Source organism: Clavispora lusitaniae (genome assembly GCF_014636115.1).
Source record: "Clavispora lusitaniae strain FDAARGOS_655 chromosome Unknown tig00000003_pilon, whole genome shotgun sequence".
Lineage (NCBI taxonomy): Eukaryota > Fungi > Ascomycota > Pichiomycetes > Serinales > Metschnikowiaceae > Clavispora > Clavispora lusitaniae.
Genome location: NW_027093975.1, coordinates 2,395,891 through 2,417,999, shown reverse-complemented (window position 1 = coordinate 2,417,999; position 22,109 = coordinate 2,395,891). Strand labels below are relative to the sequence as shown.

The window sequence follows — 22,109 nt, the reverse complement described above, 5'->3', positions numbered from 1 at the left end:
AGCAAAGAATATGTTGAAAACACCGTTGGAAGCAGAAAAAATTGGCTACAATTTATAGTCTTTTGTTCCGCTCGTCCCCTCATTTCCCCATATCGAATTTTTACTAAAAACTAGAAAGAATGGGGAAATATTAGGTCGATTGGTAGAGACGAGGCTGAGACGCAGTCAGTATGCAGACCAATATGTATACGGCTGGGTTTCTCCACAAAATGGAGGGAAAAACTGCATTCAAGATGAAGAATGCAGTACATGCAAGAAAAATATTCCGATCTAGCGCGTTTGGGCCAATGAAAAAGCTTTGGGTACCGAAGCATGCATATAATGTGATGTTAATCCGCGCATTTGCGCGGCGTAGATGCAGCTTCTGTGCTTCCTCCTCCTCTCATCTGTGGGGTAACACTACAATTTCCCCGTAAACGTACAAAATCGAAGCCCCAGCGGGTAAAACATCTCGTAATGCATGGGGTGAATCCTCTTTTTGACACAACTTTGTTTGCTGCTTTGGGTGAGAGCGGGGAAATGCCTAAATAGTTGCTACTGAAAGCTTTTTGCGTTAGGAAAAACTCCCTCGGGGCAGGAAAATCCTGAGTGGGGTTAATTCTCGGCACTTCGAAAACGCTCAGTAGCAAGATTATCCGATCTGCTATAGGAGACTTTTTTGAAGCATGATGCGACAAACATAGGACTTCGAATTATTGCTAGTGGGTTAGCTAACTTCGTAGCCTTCAGAATAAAATATTAGAGCAACCTTACAATGAAACAAAAGATGGAACTGCAGTGTTACTCCTTTATCGGAGGCAGTCCAAGCACGCTATCTGCAATCCTCGTCCCATGCTGGCGTTTTATTTTTTCCTTTTTCATGCATAGCTCCCTTGATTTTTGAAGTATAGCTTCAGAAAAAATTTATTTGGAGACTCAGGACAAAAGACTAAAAACAAAATTCAAATATGGGACTCCGCGATTTACTATGGCACCAGTAATGAGTATCGAGTTTCAGTGTGTTTTTATGAAAACCATCATTCCGACAAGCTTTTACTTCACATCGAAAAGCAGCTGAGGAGAAGTCGAAATAATTGAACCTCCAACATGCATGAATTACTACTGGGGAAGAAAGGAAAATTACGTGCAAATAGGGGTATACTTTATTCCTCGACAACAGATGATCACGGCTGAAGCAACAAAATAAAGACAATCTAATTTGGCCTTCTGCCAGAAAGCAAAAGGAATCTCCCACTATCAGAACGAATATGCTAATATATTTTCTCGAGAGGGATAATAGGATCAAAAAAAAATTTTGTTCATGAACTCGATTTTAACATTAGATGATCTGCAAGATGAAACTGAGAAGTAAATAGACGCATTTTTTTTTAGAGAGTAGTGATTATTATCTGACTGAAACCAACTTTTTACATCCAATATCAGCAAGTAAACGCGTCCTTCGTCATAGTAGAAGAAATCAAGTCTATTGGGGGGTTACCGGGGGATTTTCATACTCCCCATTCATGCAGTGTAATTCCTGATTTTAGTGTTTTGTGAAACGCGAGTGTCAATTCTTCCGTCTAATGTACCCCCGGAACTATGCGGGCGGAGAAGAGGAAAATTCAAATGTGCGGCAGAAAATATCGCATACGTCAAGACAAGAGACAATAATTTTTGCTCACTAGGTTGAGCACTGTTTTTAATCAAAAAGAATTTGAATTGTGGTTGATTACAATACTACGACCAGACCGAGAACCTATAAAGAAGCCACGAAAAGTAAACAAAAATTTCAAAACATGCCTCTTTCAGGTGTTTAAAGTTCAAAAGAACAGTGTAGCAAATGTCAAGCTGAGAGTCTCAAACTTCCATCGACTTCAAGTCAATAGTCCCCCTAAGAAGCGCGCGCCAGCACAAGGCTAGCGGCGCTAATTAGAGGTTAAGGTCTCGTTCGTTATCGCAATTAAGCAGACAAATCACTCCACCAACTAAGAACGGCCATGCACCACCACCCACAAAATCAAGAAAGAGCTCTCAATCTGTCAATCCTTATTGTGTCTTTGACTAGGATGAGCATTCGTTAATCGATGTTTTTCATGAAAAAACTTTCACACCCTGCTAACGATCTAAGGACGATGATCTCCACAATTGTGAGTTTACAGAACAACAATGTAGTGTTCTTTTCACTTTTACCTTTGGCGTTGTCTGGCAAAAATGTTGACGGCCCATTATTCTAACCAATAAATCATCACACTCAATCATTGCATTTGAGTGAGCAGTTCATTAAATTGCGATTGTCAGCCCCGCAGCTGTCAGCCCCGCAGCCTTAGTTACAGGTTGTGTATTAGTTACAGGTTGCAGAAATACCTGACTGGATACTCTGAAGGAAGCTCTGCATATTAATATGACAGACTCCGTTTCGTCATTAGGGTATGGACACCTTTACTGAAAGGGATAGTTCAAAAAATTTTCCTTTGTGGCAAATTATGTGTGTGTTTCTCTTGCTTCTCATTTCCGATGGGATCAGAACCTAAAGAAATCTACAACCGTTTGAAGAAAGAGAGTTGTTTTCCGCTTTTACTGATGTTCTTATGGCATCATGAAAATAGGTGGGGCCCATTTACGATCTTTTTGAGCGATGTCTTAAAAGAGAGTTTTCTTTGGGCTTACTTATTCGCCTCGCATTTGACGCAGGTCCAATGACAGTGAATCGTACTAAATGATCGACAGTGCTCATGCATATCCGAAGTGTGTGTGTGTGATGGTGTATATAAACTGCGCCTAAGTGTGATGCTGCATATAATAAACATCTTGCAGTTAAGTCGTAGATGCATGTCGCAAATGCACAGAAAACTTTTTTCGCGAGCTTCCATTGGCTTAATGGGGAATAGCCGATTCTGTTCCCGTATACTCTCGTAATGGGAACGAGCGGAAGTAAGAGATAACCGTAGATTGGGTTAAGTTGGATGTGTCACACATCGCTAAGAAAAATATTAGTGTCTTCAACATCTGAGTCTAACAAGTACCACCCCTTTCACCCCTTTTTCTGAACTCTTGCATGAGACGACACACTCGTACGTCTGGCTCCACCGTACTTGAACTATTAACTTTGGTGTGGATACACAAATCCACCCACTACTAGGGACACACATTTCCGCCTTCGATGGCACATGACACCGCCTTTATGCATAATGTATTCCAAGCATCTTCTCTGCATGAATGCAGCTACGCCACTTTCCACTTGCACCGTTCTACCGTTCCGCGCAGATTCCTGTTCCTAAGAGCAACATGACATACGCCGTTGATGTCAAGAATAAAGCTATTTTCAAACATAATGAGCGGATAGACTCATAGTTTCATAGGCTAATAAGGCTATAGCAAGCATTATGGTTGCGGTTTTGGCGGTTGTTAAACAATGAAATCCATTGTTTATACAATGCATCATACAGAAATTTTTTTCCTGCGACAAAACTCGACTGTAGAGTATGCAAACTAAATCACCTAAAAAACGTTTTCGTCGCTTGCAAGTTTTGCTTACCTGATTACAGATATCTAGCCCTGTATATTGAGGTTTGCCGTCATAGCGGTCTGTTCCCCAGAGTCGTAATGTACTAGTTGAATTACTAATTCGAATTTCCGACAAGATACGAATGCCGAAGTGCATGACTGTATCCTGCATGGTCACAACCCAATTTCTTTTTTTGGATTTCTGCCTTCGATTCACACGCAACTTACGACATGTGTTACCATTGGTTGTTCAGAGGTTTTCCTATGTCCCCTATCGAACGAAAGATATTGCAATACATAAGGGAAAAGGGAGAAGAAAAGGTAGACATCTTTCTTGCGATGTCCGCATCAACCTGTTCCTCAAATGACCGACAGTAACACGACAGTCTGAACCGAATCGCCGATGTCGCAAACAAGGTACAAGAAACTTCGGTCGAAGAATCTTGAGCGGATCGGCGGAAAACAAAACGTTTCCGCGGAAAGTCTCACGCCACGTGTGTTAAAGGCTGTGCTGCGCGTATCTGCATTCGGTGTGTAGTATTTTTTACCTTTTTTTACATTTCTTCGACCCCACCTTAAAAATTTTCGGCGTTTCGCGTAATTACCTTTCAACGTAGAAGGGTATGGAAGCCTGAAAGGGAAGTAATTTACCGCAGCATATGTCAACGGGCGACAGAGTACAAAAAATGAAAATTTCACTAGTCTCGTAACCCCACAGCTTTTGTTTATCCAAGGCACGGTTCAAGACTAACCTGCATCTACAGGTTGACACATTACCTCAGCAATTGTGCTCGCATGATGCAACGCCATGTCATTCTATTATCAACCCATCATCTCTCCTTTGCGTAATTGCTGGGTATCTTCAGACAATGATCTGAATCTATTGTTTGTAGATCTATTGTAGCGCACTGCAGATGCGAGAGATTGTTCTCAGTAAAGGTGAGGTATACTGGAACACTTGCATATGCGAGTTTCGCGTAAGTAGCTAGAGCTGTGACCTACGCATGCATCTTGGGCCTGAGATGTACTTTAACACAACATGCATGGGCTTCTAGAAAAGCTTTCACACCGTCCGCCTATACGGTGCCACTGTTATAAATGAATCAAATTTGCCAATACTTCGTTTTCGGTTTCCGCTTCCGTTTCCGTTACCGTTCCAGTGTTCGATGTTGCGCGGTTTTTTCACGCTTCTAATCTTTGTAGCCTTCACGGCTGCTACCGCTGTGATCAACGCTTGCCCTAACCAAAAGTTCACTTTCCATGCTCAAGTCGTGAACTTTCCACAAGCTACTATCACCGTCACTGATCCATCTGACAATGGCGACGGTACTTGGGATGTGACAATCAACTTCAACGCTGATGCTACCATGTCGTTGAAGTCGTTGTCCGAGTTGAAGATCTTGAGTTTGTCCAAGACTTACTTCTTGTACTCTTACAACCTCAAGGTTGACAACATCAACAACCCAGGCTCCTGGTCTCAGAGAGTGACTGTTACCCCAAGATCTGTTGGCGATTATAAAACTTGTATGCCACAATTCACCATCCAGTACGATTGGTGTAGTGCTGGTGTTACTGACTGGAGCGAATGTCAGAACTGGAAATATCAAGGTTCTTACGACTACATCACTGGATGTGACAACTTTGACCAAAGCACTGGATTTTCACAAAAGGATGCTCCAGACTACTGCTGGGATGCCACCCTTCCACAATCTTCTTCTGCAGTCATTTCCTCTGCTGCTCCATCATCTAGTGCTCCAGTGGTTCCAAGTGCTCCTGCTACCCCTAATACTCCATCCAGTCCAAGTGACCCAAATACCATCAACGCTTGTCCAAACCAAAAGTTCACTTTCCATGCTCAAGTGGTGAACTTCCCACAAGCTACTATTACCGTCACTGATCCATCTGACAACGGCGACGGTACTTGGGATGTGACAATCAACTTTAATGCTGTGGCTACCATGTCTTTGAAGTCGTTGTCCGAATTGAAGATCTTGAGTTTGTCCAAGTCTTACTACTTATACTCTTACAACCTCAAGATTGACAACATCAACAACCCAGGCACCTGGTCTCAGAGAGTAACCGTCAACCCAAGATCTGTTGGCAATTATAAGACTTGTATGCCACAATTCACCATCCAGTTCGATTGGTGTAGTGCTGGTGTTACTGACCAGAGTGAATGTCAGAACTGGAAGTATCAAGGTTCTTACGACTACATCACTGGATGTGACAACTTTGACCAAAGCACTGGATTTTCGCAAAAGGATGCTCCAGACTACTGTTGGGATGTTAATGTACCATCATCATCTTCAGCAATTGTCTCCTCTTCTGCAGCTCCAAGCTCTTCTAGTGTTCCAGCTGCTCCAAGCTCTTCCAGTGTTCCAGTTGCTCCACAATCTTCCAGTGCTCCAGCCGTTCCATCTGCTCCTGCTACCCCAAATACGCCAACTGACCCAGACACTATCAACGCTTGTCCAAACCAAAAGTTTACTTTCCATGCTCAAGTGGTCAACTTCCCACAAGCTACTATTACCGTCACTGATCCATCTGACAACGGCGACGGTACTTGGGATGTGACAATCAACTTTAATGCTGTGGCTACCATGTCTTTGAAGTCGTTGTCCGAATTGAAGATCTTGAGTTTGTCCAAGACTTACTTCTTGTACTCTTACAACCTCAAGGTTGACAACATCAACAACCCAGGCTCCTGGTCTCAGAGAGTGACTGTTACCCCAAGATCTGTTGGTAACTATAAGACTTGTATGCCACAATTCACCATCCAGTACGATTGGTGTAGTGCTGGTGTTACTGACTGGAGTGAATGTCAGAACTGGAAATATCAAGGTTCTTACGACTACATCACTGGATGTGACAACTTTGACCAAAGCACTGGATTCTCACAAAAAGATGCTCCAGATTACTGTTGGAACGAGCCAAAGTCTTCTAGCTCTCAGTCCTCAGCGACTTACTTGACACCACATAACTTCGACGTGACTTCCGGAGACTTTTCTGTTCCGGCTTCTTCCAGCGTGGTTTCTTCTCAGGCTTCCTCAAGCGTGGTTTCTTCTCAGGCATCCTCGAGCGTGGTTTCTTCCAGCAGTTCCGAAGTCACCTCTGAAACCCCAAATGACCCTCAAAATAGACCACCACCACGTACTGTGGGCCCTGAAGTCAGCACAGTGACATTTTCTTCTGACAGTGCATCGTCAGCAATTTCATCTAGAACTGCGCGTCTTTCTTCCTCAGCTGCTTCTTCTGGTTTGTCCTCTTCTGAGGTCTCATCTTCTGAGGTCTCTTCGACATTACCATCATCTGATGCTTCCTCAACTGAGGCAAGTTCTGTGGTCTCTTCTGATGCATCGTCTGCGATAACTTCTGAGTTCCACCCACACACGCTTGCACCAAAGTTTTCGTTGGTTTCCTCTTACGACTTTCCTCCACTGAGTGACTCTATTTCTACGGAGTCGTCGTCTCAAGAGTCTTCTGTTGTATCCTCTACTGATGGATCTTCAGTTGTGTCTTCCACCGAAGTTTCAAGTAAAGCCTCTTCTACTGATGGGTCTTCAGCTATTTCCTCTACTGAAGAATCTTCCAAGGTCTCATCTACTGACGTCTCTTCTTCCACTGAGGAATCATCCGTCGTTTCCTCTACTGAAGCTTCTTCTAAGGTTTCTTCCACTGAGGGATCATCCGTTGTATCCTCTACCGAAGTCTCTTCTAAGGCCTCCTCCAAGATCTCTTCCAGAGCTTCTTCCACTGAAGGATCTTCTAAGGTCTCCTCTACTGAAGTTTCTTCCAAGGTTTCCTCTGCTGAAGTCTCGTCTACTGAAGTTTCTTCCAAGGTCTCGTCTACTGAAGGATCATCAGCTGTTTCCTCCACTGAAGGATCATCTGTCGTTTCTTCGGATGTTTCTTCTAAGGTCTCGTCTACCGAGGTCTCGTCAAGGGCTTCTTCTAAGGTTTCGTCTAAGGTATCTTCCACTGAAGAATCTTCTAAGGTCTCCTCTACTGAAGTGTCTTCTAAGGTTTCTTCTACTGACAGTTCTTCTGTCGTGTCCTCCACCGAAGTTTCTTCTAAGGACTCCTCTTCAACAACCTCTGAGTTCCACCCACATACACTTGCGCCCAAGTTTTCGTTGATTTCCTCTTACGACTTTCCTCCACTGAGTGACTCCATTTCTACAGAGTCGTCATCTCAAGAATCTTCAGTTGTATCTTCTACTGATGGATCCTCAGTTGTATCTTCCACTCACGGATCTTCAATTGTGTCGTCCACTGAAGTTTCTTCTAAGGTTTCTTCTACTGAGGGCTCGTCCGTCGTTTCCTCTACTGAAGCTTCTTCTAAGGTTTCTTCTACTGAGGGATCTTCTAAGGCCTCCTCCAAGACCTCTTCCAGAGTTTCTTCCACTGAAGAATCTTCTAAGGTCTCCTCTACTGAAGTTTCTTCCAAGGTTTCTTCTGCTGAAGTCTCGTCTACTGAAGTCTCTTCTAAGGCCTCCTCCGAGACCTCTTCTAGAGTTTCTTCCACTGAAGGTTCTTCTAAGGTCTCCTCTACTGAACGTTCTTCCAAGGTTTCTTCTGCTGAAGTCTCGTCTACTGAAGTCTCTTCTAAGGCCTCCTCCAAGACCTCTTCTAGAGTTTCTTCTACTGAGGGATCATCCGTTGTGTCCTCTACCGAAGTTTCTTCTACGGCCTCCTCCTCAACAACCTCTGAGTTCCACCCACATACACTTGCGCCCAAGTTTTCGTTGATTTCCTCTTACGACTTTCCTCCACTGAGTGACTCCATTTCTACAGAGTCGTCATCTCAAGAATCTTCTGTTGTATCCTCTACTGAAGGATCTTCTAAGGTCTCTTCGAAGGTTTCATCCACTGACGGCTCATCTGTTGTGTCCTCTACTGAAGGATCTTCTAAGGTCTCTTCTACTGAGGCTTCTTCTAAGGCTTCTTCTACTGAAGGATCTTCTAAGGTCTCTTCTACTGAGGCTTCTTCTAAGGTTTCGTCTACCAAGGCTTCTTCTAAGGTTTCCTCGTCTAAGGTTTCCTCTACCGAGGCTTCTGTTGTTTCTTCCACTGAGGGATCTTCTAAGGTCTCTTCTACTGAAAGATCTTCTAAAGTTTCTTCTACTGATGCGTCTTCTGTCGTTTCTTCTACTGATGGGTCTTCCGTGGTGGTATCCTCTACTGAAACATCGTCTGTGGCTTATCCTACTGATTCTTCGTCTGTTGTTTCATCCACTGAAGCTTCTGCAACTACATCGGAATTCCACCCACATACAATTGCTCCAAAGTTCTCTTTGATTACCTCCGATGAGGTGTCTTCTACTGACGGATCTTCTGTTGTTTCTTCTACTGAAGGATCTTCTAAGGTCTCTTCTACTGAAGGATCTTCTAAGGCTTCTTCTACTGAAGGATCTTCTAAGGTCTCTTCTACTGAGGGATCTTCTAAGGCTTCTTCTACTGAAGGATCTTCTGTTGTTTCTTCTACTGAAGGATCTTCTAAGGTCTCTTCTACTGAGGCTTCTTCTAAGGTTTCGTCTACTAAGGCTTCTTCTAAGGTTTCCTCTACCGAGGCTTCTGTTGTTTCTTCTACTGAAGGATCTTCCAAGGTTTCCTCTACCGAGGCTTCTGTTGTTTCTTCTACTGAGGCTTCTTCTGTTGTTTCTTCTACCGAGGCTTCTTCCGTTGCTTCTTCTACTGAAGGATCTTCTGTTGTTTCTTCTACTGAGGGATCTTCTGTTGTTTCTTCTACTGAGGGATCTTCTGTTGTTTCTTCTACTGAGGCTTCTTCCGTTGCTTCTTCTACTGAAGGATCTTCTGTTGTTTCTTCTACTGAGGGATCTTCTGTTGTTTCTTCTACTGAGGCTTCTTCCGTTGCTTCTTCTACTGAAGGATCTTCTGTTGTTTCTTCTACTGAGGGATCTTCTGTTGTTTCTTCTACTGAGGCTTCTTCCGTTGCTTCTTCTACTGAAGGATCTTCTGTTGTTTCTTCTACTGAGGCTTCTTCCGTTGTTTCTTCTACTGATGACTCTTCTATTGTTTCGTCTACTGAAACTACATCGACTTGGCCACATACGATTGCTCCAAAGTTTTCATTGGTCACTTCTAGTGAACCTTCAACTGAACAGTCTTCTGTAGCCTCATCCACAGAGACTTCTAACTCCTTCACTACCACCTTCCCAGTTGATCCAAGAATCCTCATAGAGTCGAGTACCAGTAGTACTATCTTCTCTTCATCAGAAACACCAATTTCTTCGTTTGCTCGTTATACCAATCTGAGTATTGTTGTTTCTACTCCTCAGCCATCTGAGCCGGCATTCAGCTTGCCACCACCGGGACAACCCGTTGTACCAGCATTTTCTTCTGGATCTTCATTTGATGCTTCTTCTAGCACAAATGTTGATTCCTCATCTGCATCTCCTTCTGGATCTTTCTCCACTGATTCTTCTTCTGGATCTTTGTTTGTTTCATCTTCGGACTTGACTTCTTCATCTACTTTCTCATCTGCATCTTCAACTATTGCATCTTCAGGACTGTCTCCTTCTCCATATGTTCCAGGCTATTCTTCGACTGATGGATCATCTTCTGGTGTTCCATCTGGATCTATCCCAGCTGTTCCTTTTGGTGCTTCTTCGACTGACGGATCGTCCTCTAGTGTCCCATCTGGATCATCTCCAGCTGTTCCATCCGGATCTTCTTCGACTGACGGATTTTCTTCTGTTGCCTCCGAGTCTTCGCCAGCTGATCCTACTGGATCTCAGTACGCAACAACTTCAGTACCATCTGCTAGTGTCACTTCTGATGTGTCTACGTCTGGTTTCACTTCCGAGCAACCTACTCCATCTGCGCCAGGTACCACCACACTTACCATCACGTCTTGTGACAAGTCTACTTGTACTACTTCTTACAAGACTACGGGTATTACTGTGCGTACCACTACAATCGGCTCATTGGTTACCAAGTTCACTACTTATTGTCCATTGACTGGTGTCTCCTCCACTCCTTCGCCTTCTGAAGGTGTGCAGACTCCTACTACCGGAAGTCCAGATGTTCCAGCTCCATCTACTACGACTATCACCGAAACTACTTGTGATGAGACATCCTGTACTACATCCTACAAGACTACCGGTGTGACTGTCGTTACGACTACTGTTGGGTCAATTGTCACTAAGTATACTACTTACTGTCCATTGACAGGTACCTCTCCTTCTGAGCCATTGAACGGTGTCAGCACTGGAGTTCCACATGTTCCAGCTCCTTCAACCACAACAATTACTGAAGTTTCGTGCGATGACACTACTTGTGCTACTGCCTACAAGACTACTGGCTTGACAGTTGTTACTACGACTATCGGTTCAGTTGTCACTGAGTACACCACTTACTGTCCATTGTCGGGAACTCATTCTGAGGTGGTTGAAACTGTCAGCACTGTAGCTCCAACTGCATCTGCTCCATCAACAACCACAATCACGGAAACGTCTTGTGACGAGAGCTCTTGCACTACTGCTTACAAGACCACCGGTGTTACAGTGATTACTACCACCATTAATGAGATGGTTACAGAGTACACTACTTATTGCCCATTGTCTGGACAATCCACTGCGACTACACCAGTCGGAGAAACCTCTACTACCCCTGCTGGACTGAAGGAGACCACAATCAGCTCGGTTTACCATAGCGGACTGCCTGTTTCAACGGAGAGCGGCGTTGTTTCATCGCCATCTTCTAGTCCTTTAATCACCATTGCCTCCACTAGCGGAGGCGCTTCTAATGTGCGTCTTTCTGTCGCCAGTCTTTTGGTTCTTTTGCCCCTCTTCATCTAATTTCGTGGGCTCAAACACAGTGATGAACATTGTGTTCTTTTACCTTGTGTATATATTCCTTTTTTAATGTCACGGTTTTATTGCATTATGTGCGTAGAAGGTCAACGAGCATGTATAATATAACGCTACACGCATCTACACGCATGAGATTACTGTTGGCAAAACGTTTTTGTCCCGATGGGTCAAGACTTGTGCACGGACGATGTTCCAATTATTTCCGGAAATTAAAAAAAAAAAAAAAAAAAAAAAAAAAAAAAAAGATTTTTCTACTATCTCCGTGCTACTCTACAGGTGGCATGTTGCTTCCGCTTAGCAACTTCTCATACCAGCAGAGGTGTAACTTTTGCCCAAATTTTTGAAGAAAAAAATCTTACTCATCAAAGTTCAATGCAACGCTTCACGAAAACTCTGCAGCCCCAACTCTAGAATGTGGGGCTTTAGTAATCTACAATTCTTCTGCAGTACTCCAAAGCCGCTCGGCTTCTATGGATGAACCAATAAACGTAACCATAAATGTCATCACCCCAATATGCAATACCTCTTCACAACGCGCATTGTGTAATGAGGGGCGGTATATTGCTTGCCATCTGATATATATGGCTTAAGAGAGCACACGGGAAATCTTCATCCTCAAAAATTTTTTTTTTCACAACTTGCACTAATCTCGATCAGCATCGTGCCCTTCGTGTACTAGTCTATTAGCCCTCATATACCACACATATACAAGTCAGATATGTTGGTCCAAGCCAAAAACATCCTTTCCAAGGTTTTCGTCGCAAAAGACCTGTCGGAACAAGAACTAGCCAGAGCCGAAAGCTTGTTGGAAAACGGACAATCTCCATATGGCTCGACTGATAGCGCAGACCGCGGACAAGAGGTTGCCGCCGAAGAGGCTGTCATCAATGCTAAAAACTCGAGCGATGACGATGAGGAAGATAACAACACCGGTTTTTTCCTGAAGTTCGATCCACGTGTGATGAGTGACATCATTATTGGTCTTTCGGACGGATTGACTGTTCCATTTGCATTGACGGCCGGATTGTCCTCTTTGGGCTCTTCGAAGCTTGTTATCACCGGTGGTTTGGCAGAGTTGGTTTCCGGTGCTATTTCCATGGGTCTTGGTGGCTACTTGGCCGCGAAGAGTGAATTGGATTACTACAAGAGTGAAGTGAAGAAGGAAAAGTTGGAGTTCTTCAAGAAACCAGAGTTGGTCAACCAAGATGCGGCCCAAATTATGTTTGAGCTCGGCGCGTCCGAAAGTACCATTGTCTCCTTTTTGAAAGACTTGGACTCCAAGCCAAAAAATCTCATTGATTTCGTCATCAGATTCGGGAAGGGTTTGGACGAGCCCGCCGAAGGAAGAGAATTCACCTCTGCATTGACCATCGGTCTGGGTTACTTTCTTGGAGGCTTTGTTCCATTGGTACCATACTTCTTCTGCGACGTTGTGAGGACCGGACTCATCGTTTCCGTGGCAGTAATGATCATCACGTTGTTCGTATTCGGCTATGTGAAAACCATTGTATCTTTGGGCGACGACTGTGGGACGCATCGTAAGGTCCTTGAAGGTTTTCAAATGGTGATCATTGGGTCGGTTGCTGCCGGTTCTGCATGGACTTTGGTGTACCTCATTGATTCGTGATACTTTCTCTCTTTGCATGTCCTCTTCATATTCGTGTACCATACGGCCTTTGCGCCACTAATAGACTCACCAGATTTGATAAACACAGTACCAATGCACTTTTTATATAATTTATTGGAATCATTTCCCGAAGTATACAATAGACCTGAGATCATATTACTCATGCAATCGTTAATAGTAACACCATATTAGGCTTACAAGTGCTTATTTTCCGCCATTCCTTAAGTATTGAAATCCTACGATAAGATAAGCCGTGTCCAAAGGAATGAACAACCCGTCATCCCTTTTGGCAAATAAAAGGAAAGAGTCAAGAGAAGAAACCAAGTTTTGCGTGCATAAATGTAACGGAACAGTATTCGTTGCTCGCACTTTACTTTACTTCGCAACTTGGCCTAACACGGAGATTTTTCGCAATCCATTCCAAAAGTAGGCGATCCTCCACGATCGACATCAAGTTGAATAAGGAATGGGTATATACGCATAACGAATGAAGAAGACACCTTGTAAGCGATTATATTCCTATAATCCAACTAATATTGTTCTACCTTGACATACAAGTCGGCGTCCCCGCACCCGTGCCTCCCGCGTCTTGGTATTTCTCGCCACTATTTGCTACTACTTCAGCACCTTACAACTACAATGTCTTTCCGCGTTGCAGACCGTCTTTCAAAAATTGCCATCCCGGCTGGTATTGCTTTTACCTTGGCACAATCGGCCATGTATGATGTTCAGGGTGGACAGCGTGCAGTCATTTTCGACCGTTTGAATGGTGTTCAAACAGCAGTGATTGGAGAAGGCACGCACTTTGTCATTCCGTGGTTGCAAAAGCCCATTCTCTTTGATGTGAGAACAAAACCAAAGACCATTGCTACCACTACAGGGTCGAAGGACTTGCAGAATGTTTCTTTGACGTTGCGTGTTTTGCATCGCCCGGATGTCATGCAACTTCCCCGGATCTACCAGACGCTTGGCCTAGATTACGATGAGCGTGTTTTGCCTGCCATTGGAAACGAGATCTTGAAGAGTATTGTGGCGCAGTTTGATGCAGCCGAGCTTATTACCCAAAGAGAAGTGGTGAGTGCCCGTATCCGCCAAGAACTTTCCCGCAGAGCCAGCGAGTTCAACATCCGTTTGGAGGACGTGTCCATTACGCACATGACGTTCGGCAAGGAGTTCACCAAGGCTGTTGAGCAGAAGCAGATTGCGCAGCAAGATGCCGAAAGAGCAAAGTATCTAGTGGAACGTGCAGAACAAGAGAGAAAAGCTGCAGTGATTCGCGCAGAAGGTGAGGCTGAAGCCGCTGACACTGTCTCGAAAGCATTAGCGAAGGCAGGTGACGGCTTGCTCATGATTCGTCGTTTGGAGGCGTCGAAGGAGATTGCGCAGACTTTGGCAAACTCGCCAAGCGTATCGTACTTGCCATCAGGAAAAGCGGGCGAGGACTCGAAAAACTCATTGTTGTTGAACGTGGGACGCTAACCGTGAATAGAACTTGACTGTAATTGAGACTCCGATGAAGTTCTAGTTGTGATATTGTAAATAGGAATGAACTGATGCAACTTAAGAAACCATGTCAAAGCACGAGAAAAATATTCAACATCAGTTCGAGACGACACATAGTTACCGCCTACACACATAAGCACACTCTTGTCTATCTCTCTATGTACACATCACTATATTTCCACCAAAACCTGTTCGTCGCCAACACCTGGTGTGGTGGTCTTTCCCAGCCGCACTAATGCCTCTACATCAGCCACTTCCTTAGCACACAAGCTTGTCAAGTTAAGCACATCCTCCAGGGACCTTCCGATAGCCACGTCATCCTCGACCCGAACACCAATGCCCTGGTAATGCTTGGGGAAGCGCAGGTCGCGCGGCACATACACGCCAGGCTCCACAGTCACAACATGGCCCTTTTCCAAAAGAGAGTGGCGGGACACCAGCGGCACATCGTGCAAGTCCAACCCAAGGTGGTGCCCAATGTAGTGCGGATACAAGTCTCTGGCCACGGTGGAACGATCGAGCGCAGCGAAACCGGGCAAGTTGCGGAGCTCCTGGGCCAAATGTATCACCGAATGCTCGTGAAGATCGTGCAAAGATATGCCTGCCTTTTCGTGGCAGAGGGCAAGACACGATTTATTGGTGCTGAGCACCGCCTCGTACAAGTCTCGCTGCGCGGGCAGAAAACCGTCGGGCGAGTTGGGCCACGCGCGCGAAATGTCTGCGCAGTAGCCTCCGAGTTTGCCGCCCGCGTCGACGAAAACCGTTTCGTCACGGTAAAGTAAGTCGTCGTTGCGCGTGTAATGGATGGTCAAGGCGTTTTCGCCGCTGGCCACTACAGGCACATACGCGGGACGGTCGCAGCCGCCACGGATGAAGGCAAAGTCCAAGTATGCCGCCAAAGTTTTTTCCAGGAGAAATGGCGCCTCCGAGCCGACTCGGGCCATGGCGGTATTGATGGCGCGCGACAGGATTTTCGCTGCTGCGTGCATCACGCGGATTTCTGCCTCCGACTTGCGTGCCCGAAGGCGCGCCACGTACGGCTTGAGGGCGTGAACTTGGGCGCGCGCACTGCGGAGCACGTCGCTGAGAGTGTCGGTGTGCGGCGGCGAGAAAAACAGGGCAAACTTGTCGTTGCTGCCGCCCACGTCGCAGTAAATGTGCGAGTTGCGCCGCACGACGGACCGCAAAAACAGGTCGGCGCGCGTGTTGGCCACGGCGTTGTCGGCGTTGAAGAAATCCTGCGCGCCTTCTTCGCCCAGGCGGGCGCCTTCCCAAAGCTCCGATGCTGGCACACGCGGCGGCACCACCATATGAAACACAACATCGTCATCGTGTCCGCTATCACCTACTTTTTCAATCACAGCTACCAGGTCGGGCTCCAACCACCCAGTCAAGTAAAAAAGATCGGTGTTTTGCTCAAATGGATAGAACACTGACCCAGAACTGTGTTGCACGCGGTTCCCGACAATAATCGCCGCCGACTGGGGCGGGAGCTGTCTTGCAAGGGCGTGTCGCCGCTCGTAATATTCCAATGCAGTGATTCCGGGCGTTAAACATCCAGGTTCCGGTAAACGGTGTGGGCGTGTTTCGTGTGTGGGCTGGCCAAGCTTATATGGCAACTCCACTTTTGGGCGAGTCGCCAACAATCGGCGCAACATGGATCAATTTCGCTGTTTGAAGCGCTGAGGTTTTGGATTATGACAACTGGCCCGCTTCTGTCGGACACTGAGGCAGTCGGATGGATTTGCTCGTATTAGCTGTTCAAAGAAGAAAAAAATACTTCAAGCGACAAAATAAAGACACGGAGCCGATACGTAGATGGCAATGTATTCAGTCAGCAGACAATCCTTCCTTTGGCAATTCGGTTTGTTCGCCGATGTGCTATGCCACTAGTTCCTGGTTATAGTACTCTCGCTTCGCACAATATCTGCACTCTGGCCTTCTTTCTGCGCTCTTCTATTGGCGCTATGCCTGTAGTCATTGACCCACACAAGGGTATTTGTTTTGTGGCAGAGGCAGCCCTGCCGTCGTTCTTTTCTTGCGGACTCGACCAGCTCGATTGGGATAGTCACATTTCGCCTGCGCCAGAACCTTCTCCAGTGGTGGAGAACGTGCCGCAGACTCGCAAGCAGCGCAAACAAGAGAAAAAACAGGCCGTAGCCGCCCGGCGCCGGCGCCAGCGACTTGAAAGTTTGGGTGGAAGCGAAGGGAAATCCGAAAGAAAAACACGCCTCAGTGATGCCGCAGCGTCGCAGCGGCTCTCTAATCTCCGCCTGAGTCTTAACAAAAGGGCCATCGACGATGTGGTAGCTACTATTGGCCTGATCAAGCTTTTCCGCTCAGACATTGAGCTTTTGATGCCAGAACAATGGCTCAACGACAACAATATTGCCTTTGTATATGAGGCGCTCTGGACCCATTTTCTTCGGCCCCACGAGTTTGGGTCCCATGTCTATCTCATGTACCCTGCGCTCGTGCAAATCCTCGTGCATTATCCCATTGAAAGTGAAATCAAAGAGATTCTTCCCCTCCAGCCATTGTTGGAACTGAAACTTGTATTTCTACCTTTCAACTTTGTCGACGCAGACACATTTATGGAAGACGCAAATGTTGGAGACCACTGGGCCCTAGCTCTTTTGTGCGTGCCAGAAAAGACTTTGTATATTTATGACTCGATGGCAGTTGACAGCGATGGAGCATTTATCAAGCGTTTCGTCGAACGCATCGAAAAGACCATTTTTAAGAGGGGCACCATTACCGTTCGCCATATGAAATGCGCTCAACAGGACAACTTTGATGATTGTGGTGTCTATGTCATTATGTTCACTTGTCTCTTAGTGTCCCTTTTGCTTTCAGGCGAACCGACGCTGTTTGATTTAGCCAATGTCCGTTTGGATGGGCTACAAGGACGGCTATCAATCATGGAACTCGTGCATCGTATTGCAACCTCTGCAGACGCAAGCAAAGAATGTGAAGTATGATTTGGTGACGAAGCTGTCAAAGTTTACAGGCAAAAAATTATCAGACTGAAAGATGGTAGGGTAAACTTCAACAATACAAACTATTGGTATTTTATACTATGATGGTTCGCTAATACAATGTGGCTTCCATTGTTAGATTTTATCTTGTATTAGCAAAACTATTAACTTACCAGGTGGCTTGCCATTAGGCAACATGTAAACTGTACTTGACTGAAACCAGGAAAACTATAAATACATGGGACATGTCATTCGCTGCAGAGCGTGGCTTAAGTGTATGCCATTTTCGTAGTTGATTCGAAGTTTCTTAAACCTGTTATTTCTGAGATATATGCGCCTGTAACACCATTGAAGTGAACAACTTTGATGCAGACTCAACTTCCAATAAATGCTCTGCTTCATCGAGGTTAACTGAAAGCTGCTGAATCTTTGTTTGTTGCGAGACCGGCTCACGGTAAAAAATATCACGCTCAGGATCATACCCTATACCCAGTTGCCCTAACTGGAGCACCGAGACAAGCAGAACCAAGCGATTTGACATTTTAACTAAATTATCCTCTGTTCCCAAACGAGCAAGAAGCTTTTTCCGAGGGATAGCTCGGGTGACAGACATGATCAATAAGAATGCCTTCGCATCAATCAAGCCAGAAAATGCGGTCCAAAACTTATCGCTTGGGCGTGGAAGAAGATAGTTCGAAAAGTCAGACAACACCACAGCGAGGTCCCGGCAGGTTTTTTTTGCTGCTGCGAAATCTGCTACAGCCAATTGGTCCATATAGAGCGAAAGAACGTCAAGACCACCTGAAAACTGGCTCGTTCCCATGCTAGTAGTGGTCGAATGCAGTTGGAAAGGGCGACATGCTACACACGCTAACTGATGAAGCGTATGAGCTTCGCGTTGCATGTGCACCTTCTCAAGAATATTCCAATGAGGCTCGAGTGACTCGAAGCGAGCGAGAAACTCGGAGAATGCGCCTTGGCGAAAACATGCTAGGCAAATATACCAACGGAGCAAATAAGCGCAGTCGAATTCAGAAAGTACCGCTGCTGCAAGCAGTGCGGGCTTTTCTTCAAGTGATTTAAAGAGCCATGTCGAGCGCGCAAAATAGTGATCGCATCGTTTTTCAATGGCCGCGAGCGGTGATTCCTCGCTTGTGGAAAACCAAATCTGGTAAACATGGGCCAACGTTTGCAAAAGAAGGAACTCAAAAAGACGATTTCCCACAAATGAATTGTGGTCTGCAGCGTGGTTAGAAAATTGGACTGTGCATTCCACTGTGGCTAGTAGAGCACTGATGGCAGCAAAATCGCTGCGAACGAAATGCGCGCGAAAAAGCGGCCAGAGGTGGTCGAACATTTCATTCTTGTCGAAAGACTCCGCGCCGTCGCTGAAAAAAGTGTCGTCGGGCGGGTTTTGCTCGATGGTGCGCGCCCAACCTGCACTATAGTACGCACTTTTGGGGTGCGATTCGGCGCGAAGATGTGCCATCATTTGGGGCGCCATTGGATGGAGCGCACGGCATGACTCCATTAGCTCCAAAGCTTCGAGCGCCGCAGTGGTCTTCTCGCTGCCTTGGAACCGGCTGGAAAGACTGTGAATCTGGATGAATCCCAAGTCCATCATACGTATTTTATGACTTAGGTTGCAATTCCGTGCAAGTTTCAACAATCAATGCGGACTTGCAGGCAGATATCCTTGTGTTTATAGCGTTCCTAAGACCTTCTGAAGCCCACGACTACTGGTATTGATCTTAATATTTTGCGTCGGAATGGGTTTGAAATATACCCTGCGTGGGCACTGGGAAAGGATGATTTCGTTTGGCAGAACTCTCTAATAAGAGAGGGCTTCAAATCTCGTGGGGGCGGCGATGAATGATGGAGACCTCTGCAAACCGAGGGCTTATCGCTTGTTTATCTAATTTGTTAGACTTGCTCTTGTGATTGCAGAGGTATTGCCCCAGAAAGAGTTGACAAAGACATACACCAAACTCGTCTTTGCTGATAGAAAAGCGCGCGCTCCAAATTGCAAGACCAATACATCTCATTAGTTGCACGGATAGAATATATTAATACACGGCATAGGCGGGAATTCGATAAGTGAATTATGCTATTAAACAAATAATGTATGCAATTAAAGAAAGAATGTATGGAATTAAAGACACGAGTCCGAGTCCGAGTCCGGATGTTCTTCGCTAAAAGTACAGATATTAGAAGAATCGCGGCCAGTATTGTTCATGGCTGGACATCCAGCATGCTCATAGGTCGGAATACGAGAGAAGGGCAACTAGAAGCAAACAGTGTAGATGCTTTCTAAGTCCAATTTTAACCATTGGGAACACAGTCTCGCCCGAAAGTTCAACAGTTTGACTGCACTAAACCACAATAAATGCTGCCCTGTTGACCAAAAGGTTTCGTACTGAGCACAGACGTCTGCTATGCTCACATCAACAACAGACTGGTCAGATATGACGATGCAATATGGTAAAATAGTTGTGCCGCTCCCCAGCAAAAAGGAATCCAAGTGGTCATACTTAACGAGCCTGCTCGATATATAGCCAGCACCATAAGACCGACTAGAGCGCCACTCGAAAACCCATGAAAACAACCGAGAAGCACATACGATATCAAGACCATAAACGGCCGTATACGGAGCTTGCGCAATGTCCCGCCGACAACCTGCCGCTCACGGTATACTCGCCAATACATGTTGAAACATGCATTCAATCCGGCGCAAGTGTACGCCGACACAAAAAAGATGAGCGTCCAATACAAGACGAAACGCCACATATCCACGGAGTAGAAAAGAAACAGGTCCTGGTACTTATCAAAGTCCGGGCCCAACGGCCAGTATAGCGCTGGAAATCGCGGAATGACATAGCCGATGGGCAAGTTGAGGGAGCTGACGTACATCTTCATGACGGAACTAGGCCGACTTGCGGGGTGTTAAGGTGCAAACTTCAACGAAAATAAATCGTTCTCGACTTTAGAGTTGACAAATTAGCAAAATCAGCGCCACACGAGCAAACAAAGAGCAAAGCTAATTGCTAGGACTGGAATAAGCTGGAGTAGCAAACACCGTTGATGTAAGTTGTGAATGAGAATCTGCAGCGCCACAATGTAGTGGTAAAGAACGAGCATAATAATTTCTGTAGCAAGATGTAGCGAGTGTGGTGATGCACGTGACTTTGGAGCATGTGCATTGACTGCCCATTATTGGGAATGGCTCAGGGCAAGGAGCGGTAGAATCATTTTGGATCTGCTGAGCTTCGGATTATACTAAGCTCGTGTGTATGCCAATTCTCGTCCGAAGCAGTCGAGACTATCTTGTAGATCCCGGTAGTTAGAAACTAAAGATACACCAGAATATATTTGGGCGCGGTTCTTCTGCAGGACTTGCCACTTCCAACCTTTCTCTTCCTTACCATGTCTAGAAGATACGACTCCAGAACCACAATTTTCTCGCCCGAGGGCCGGCTCTACCAGGTTGAATATGCACAGGAGGCTATATCGAATGCTGGAACTGCCATTGGAATCTTGTCAGCTGAGGGCGTTGTTTTGGCGTGTGAAACAAAAGTTATATCCAAGTTGCTTGACAACGACGGCTCGGCAGAGAAATTGTATGTGATAAACGACCAGATGATGTGTGCCGTTGCCGGAATGACCGCAGATGCCACGATTCTTGTGAACAACGCGCGTGTCACAGCACAGCGGTACTTGAAAACATACAACGAGGAAATTCCTTGTGAGCTCCTCATAAAAAGAGTATGTGACGTGAAACAGGGATATACGCAGCATGGTGGCTTGCGTCCGTTTGGTGTGAGTTTCATTTACGCCGGCTGGGACGACAGATATGGCTTCCAGTTGTATACGTCCAACCCTTCAGGCAACTACAGTGGCTGGAAGGCAACGTCGATCGGTGCGAACAACTCGGCGGCACAGACCTTGTTGAAAAAGGATTACAAAGATGATATGCTGTTGTCAGAGGCGTGTGAGTTGGCAGTCAAGGTGCTTTCCAAAACCATGGATAGTGCAAATTTGAACAGCGATAAGTTGGAGTTTGCCACTTTGAGCAAAGGCGACCACGGTGTGATTAGAAAGGTTTGGGCTGACGCAGAGATTGATGCGTTGGTCGAGAGTCTGGGTGTTTTGGACAAGACTGATGATGCATAGATGAATCTGAGAAACTGCGAATAGAGAATTGATCGATAAGTAGGAGCGGATATGAAGGGCGGATGCATTGCTAAAGTAGATTTTGCTAGCGGAGGTTGTGTTATACTCCTTTCTCTTTTTTTGTGGTTTCCATTAAAAAAGACATGTTAAACAGGGGAAGGAAAGACAGTAGCTTTTTAGAAGTGGGACGCCTACATTTTCTGCATCATGAACTTAGATCAGAGATCCATTATTTTCCTTAGGCGTAAACACTTTTGGGTTGCAAAGTGCTGATTCATGGGCGCTTAAAAGCTCTAAATCTTCAAGGAATAGAGTAAAGATTCAACAAATACAGAACCGTAACTCGAAGCTATTTGAAACCAATACCAGGATTAGCAGATTCATTTTTATTTGATAATGTAGTGGCTGCAACTTTCAATAACCACTTGTCTGCCCATTGAGTCAGGTCATATTTAAGAAGTTTAGCACTCGAAGCAAATAAGTCTTCCCGAATCATCAATTTCATCGAAAGAT

At 45.5% G+C, this 22,109-nt stretch overlaps 7 protein-coding genes across 7 annotated transcripts; 5 read left to right on the top strand and 2 right to left on the bottom strand. All coding sequences in view use genetic code 12, as the record gives it.

The window, feature by feature from the left end:
- Positions 1 to 4,649: 4,649 nt before the first annotated feature.
- FOB63_001132 (Flo11 domain family protein) lies at positions 4,650 to 11,303 on the top strand (the record flags this gene model as incomplete). Its single annotated transcript, XM_066102129.1, has 3 exons — positions 4,650 to 5,091; positions 5,683 to 6,142; positions 6,368 to 11,303. The coding sequence occupies 3 exons, from the start codon at positions 4,650 to 4,652 to the stop codon at positions 11,301 to 11,303; spliced, it is 5,838 nt and encodes a 1,945-aa protein (XP_065958576.1).
- Positions 11,304 to 12,036: 733 nt separating this feature from the next.
- CCC1 (Ccc1p) lies at positions 12,037 to 12,945 on the top strand (the record flags this gene model as incomplete). The annotated part of the gene is made up of 1 exon (XM_002619991.2): positions 12,037 to 12,945. The coding sequence occupies one exon, from the start codon at positions 12,037 to 12,039 to the stop codon at positions 12,943 to 12,945; it is 909 nt and encodes a 302-aa protein (XP_002620037.1).
- A 639-nt stretch (positions 12,946 to 13,584) lies between these two features.
- Positions 13,585 to 14,424, top strand: PHB1 (prohibitin subunit; the record flags this gene model as incomplete). The annotated part of the gene is made up of 1 exon (XM_002619989.2): positions 13,585 to 14,424. The coding sequence occupies one exon, from the start codon at positions 13,585 to 13,587 to the stop codon at positions 14,422 to 14,424; it is 840 nt and encodes a 279-aa protein (XP_002620035.1).
- A 194-nt stretch (positions 14,425 to 14,618) lies between these two features.
- Positions 14,619 to 16,106, bottom strand: FOB63_001129 (aminopeptidase; the record flags this gene model as incomplete). Its single annotated transcript, XM_002619988.2, has 1 exon — positions 14,619 to 16,106. One exon carries the CDS (start codon positions 16,104 to 16,106, stop codon positions 14,619 to 14,621), a length of 1,488 nt encoding a protein of 495 aa, XP_002620034.2.
- A 225-nt stretch (positions 16,107 to 16,331) lies between these two features.
- On the top strand, positions 16,332 to 17,429 carry ULP1 (Ulp1p; the record flags this gene model as incomplete). The annotated part of the gene is made up of 1 exon (XM_002619987.2): positions 16,332 to 17,429. The coding sequence occupies one exon, from the start codon at positions 16,332 to 16,334 to the stop codon at positions 17,427 to 17,429; it is 1,098 nt and encodes a 365-aa protein (XP_002620033.2).
- A 313-nt stretch (positions 17,430 to 17,742) lies between these two features.
- Positions 17,743 to 20,342, bottom strand: FOB63_001127 (uncharacterized protein; the record flags this gene model as incomplete). The annotated part of the gene is made up of 2 exons (XM_002619986.2): positions 17,743 to 19,063; positions 20,047 to 20,342. The coding sequence occupies 2 exons, from the start codon at positions 20,340 to 20,342 to the stop codon at positions 17,743 to 17,745; spliced, it is 1,617 nt and encodes a 538-aa protein (XP_002620032.2).
- Positions 20,343 to 20,849: 507 nt separating this feature from the next.
- PRE9 (proteasome core particle subunit alpha 3) lies at positions 20,850 to 21,596 on the top strand (the record flags this gene model as incomplete). The annotated part of the gene is made up of 1 exon (XM_002619984.2): positions 20,850 to 21,596. One exon carries the CDS (start codon positions 20,850 to 20,852, stop codon positions 21,594 to 21,596), a length of 747 nt encoding a protein of 248 aa, XP_002620030.2.
- Between the last annotated feature and the right edge of the window lie 513 nt (positions 21,597 to 22,109).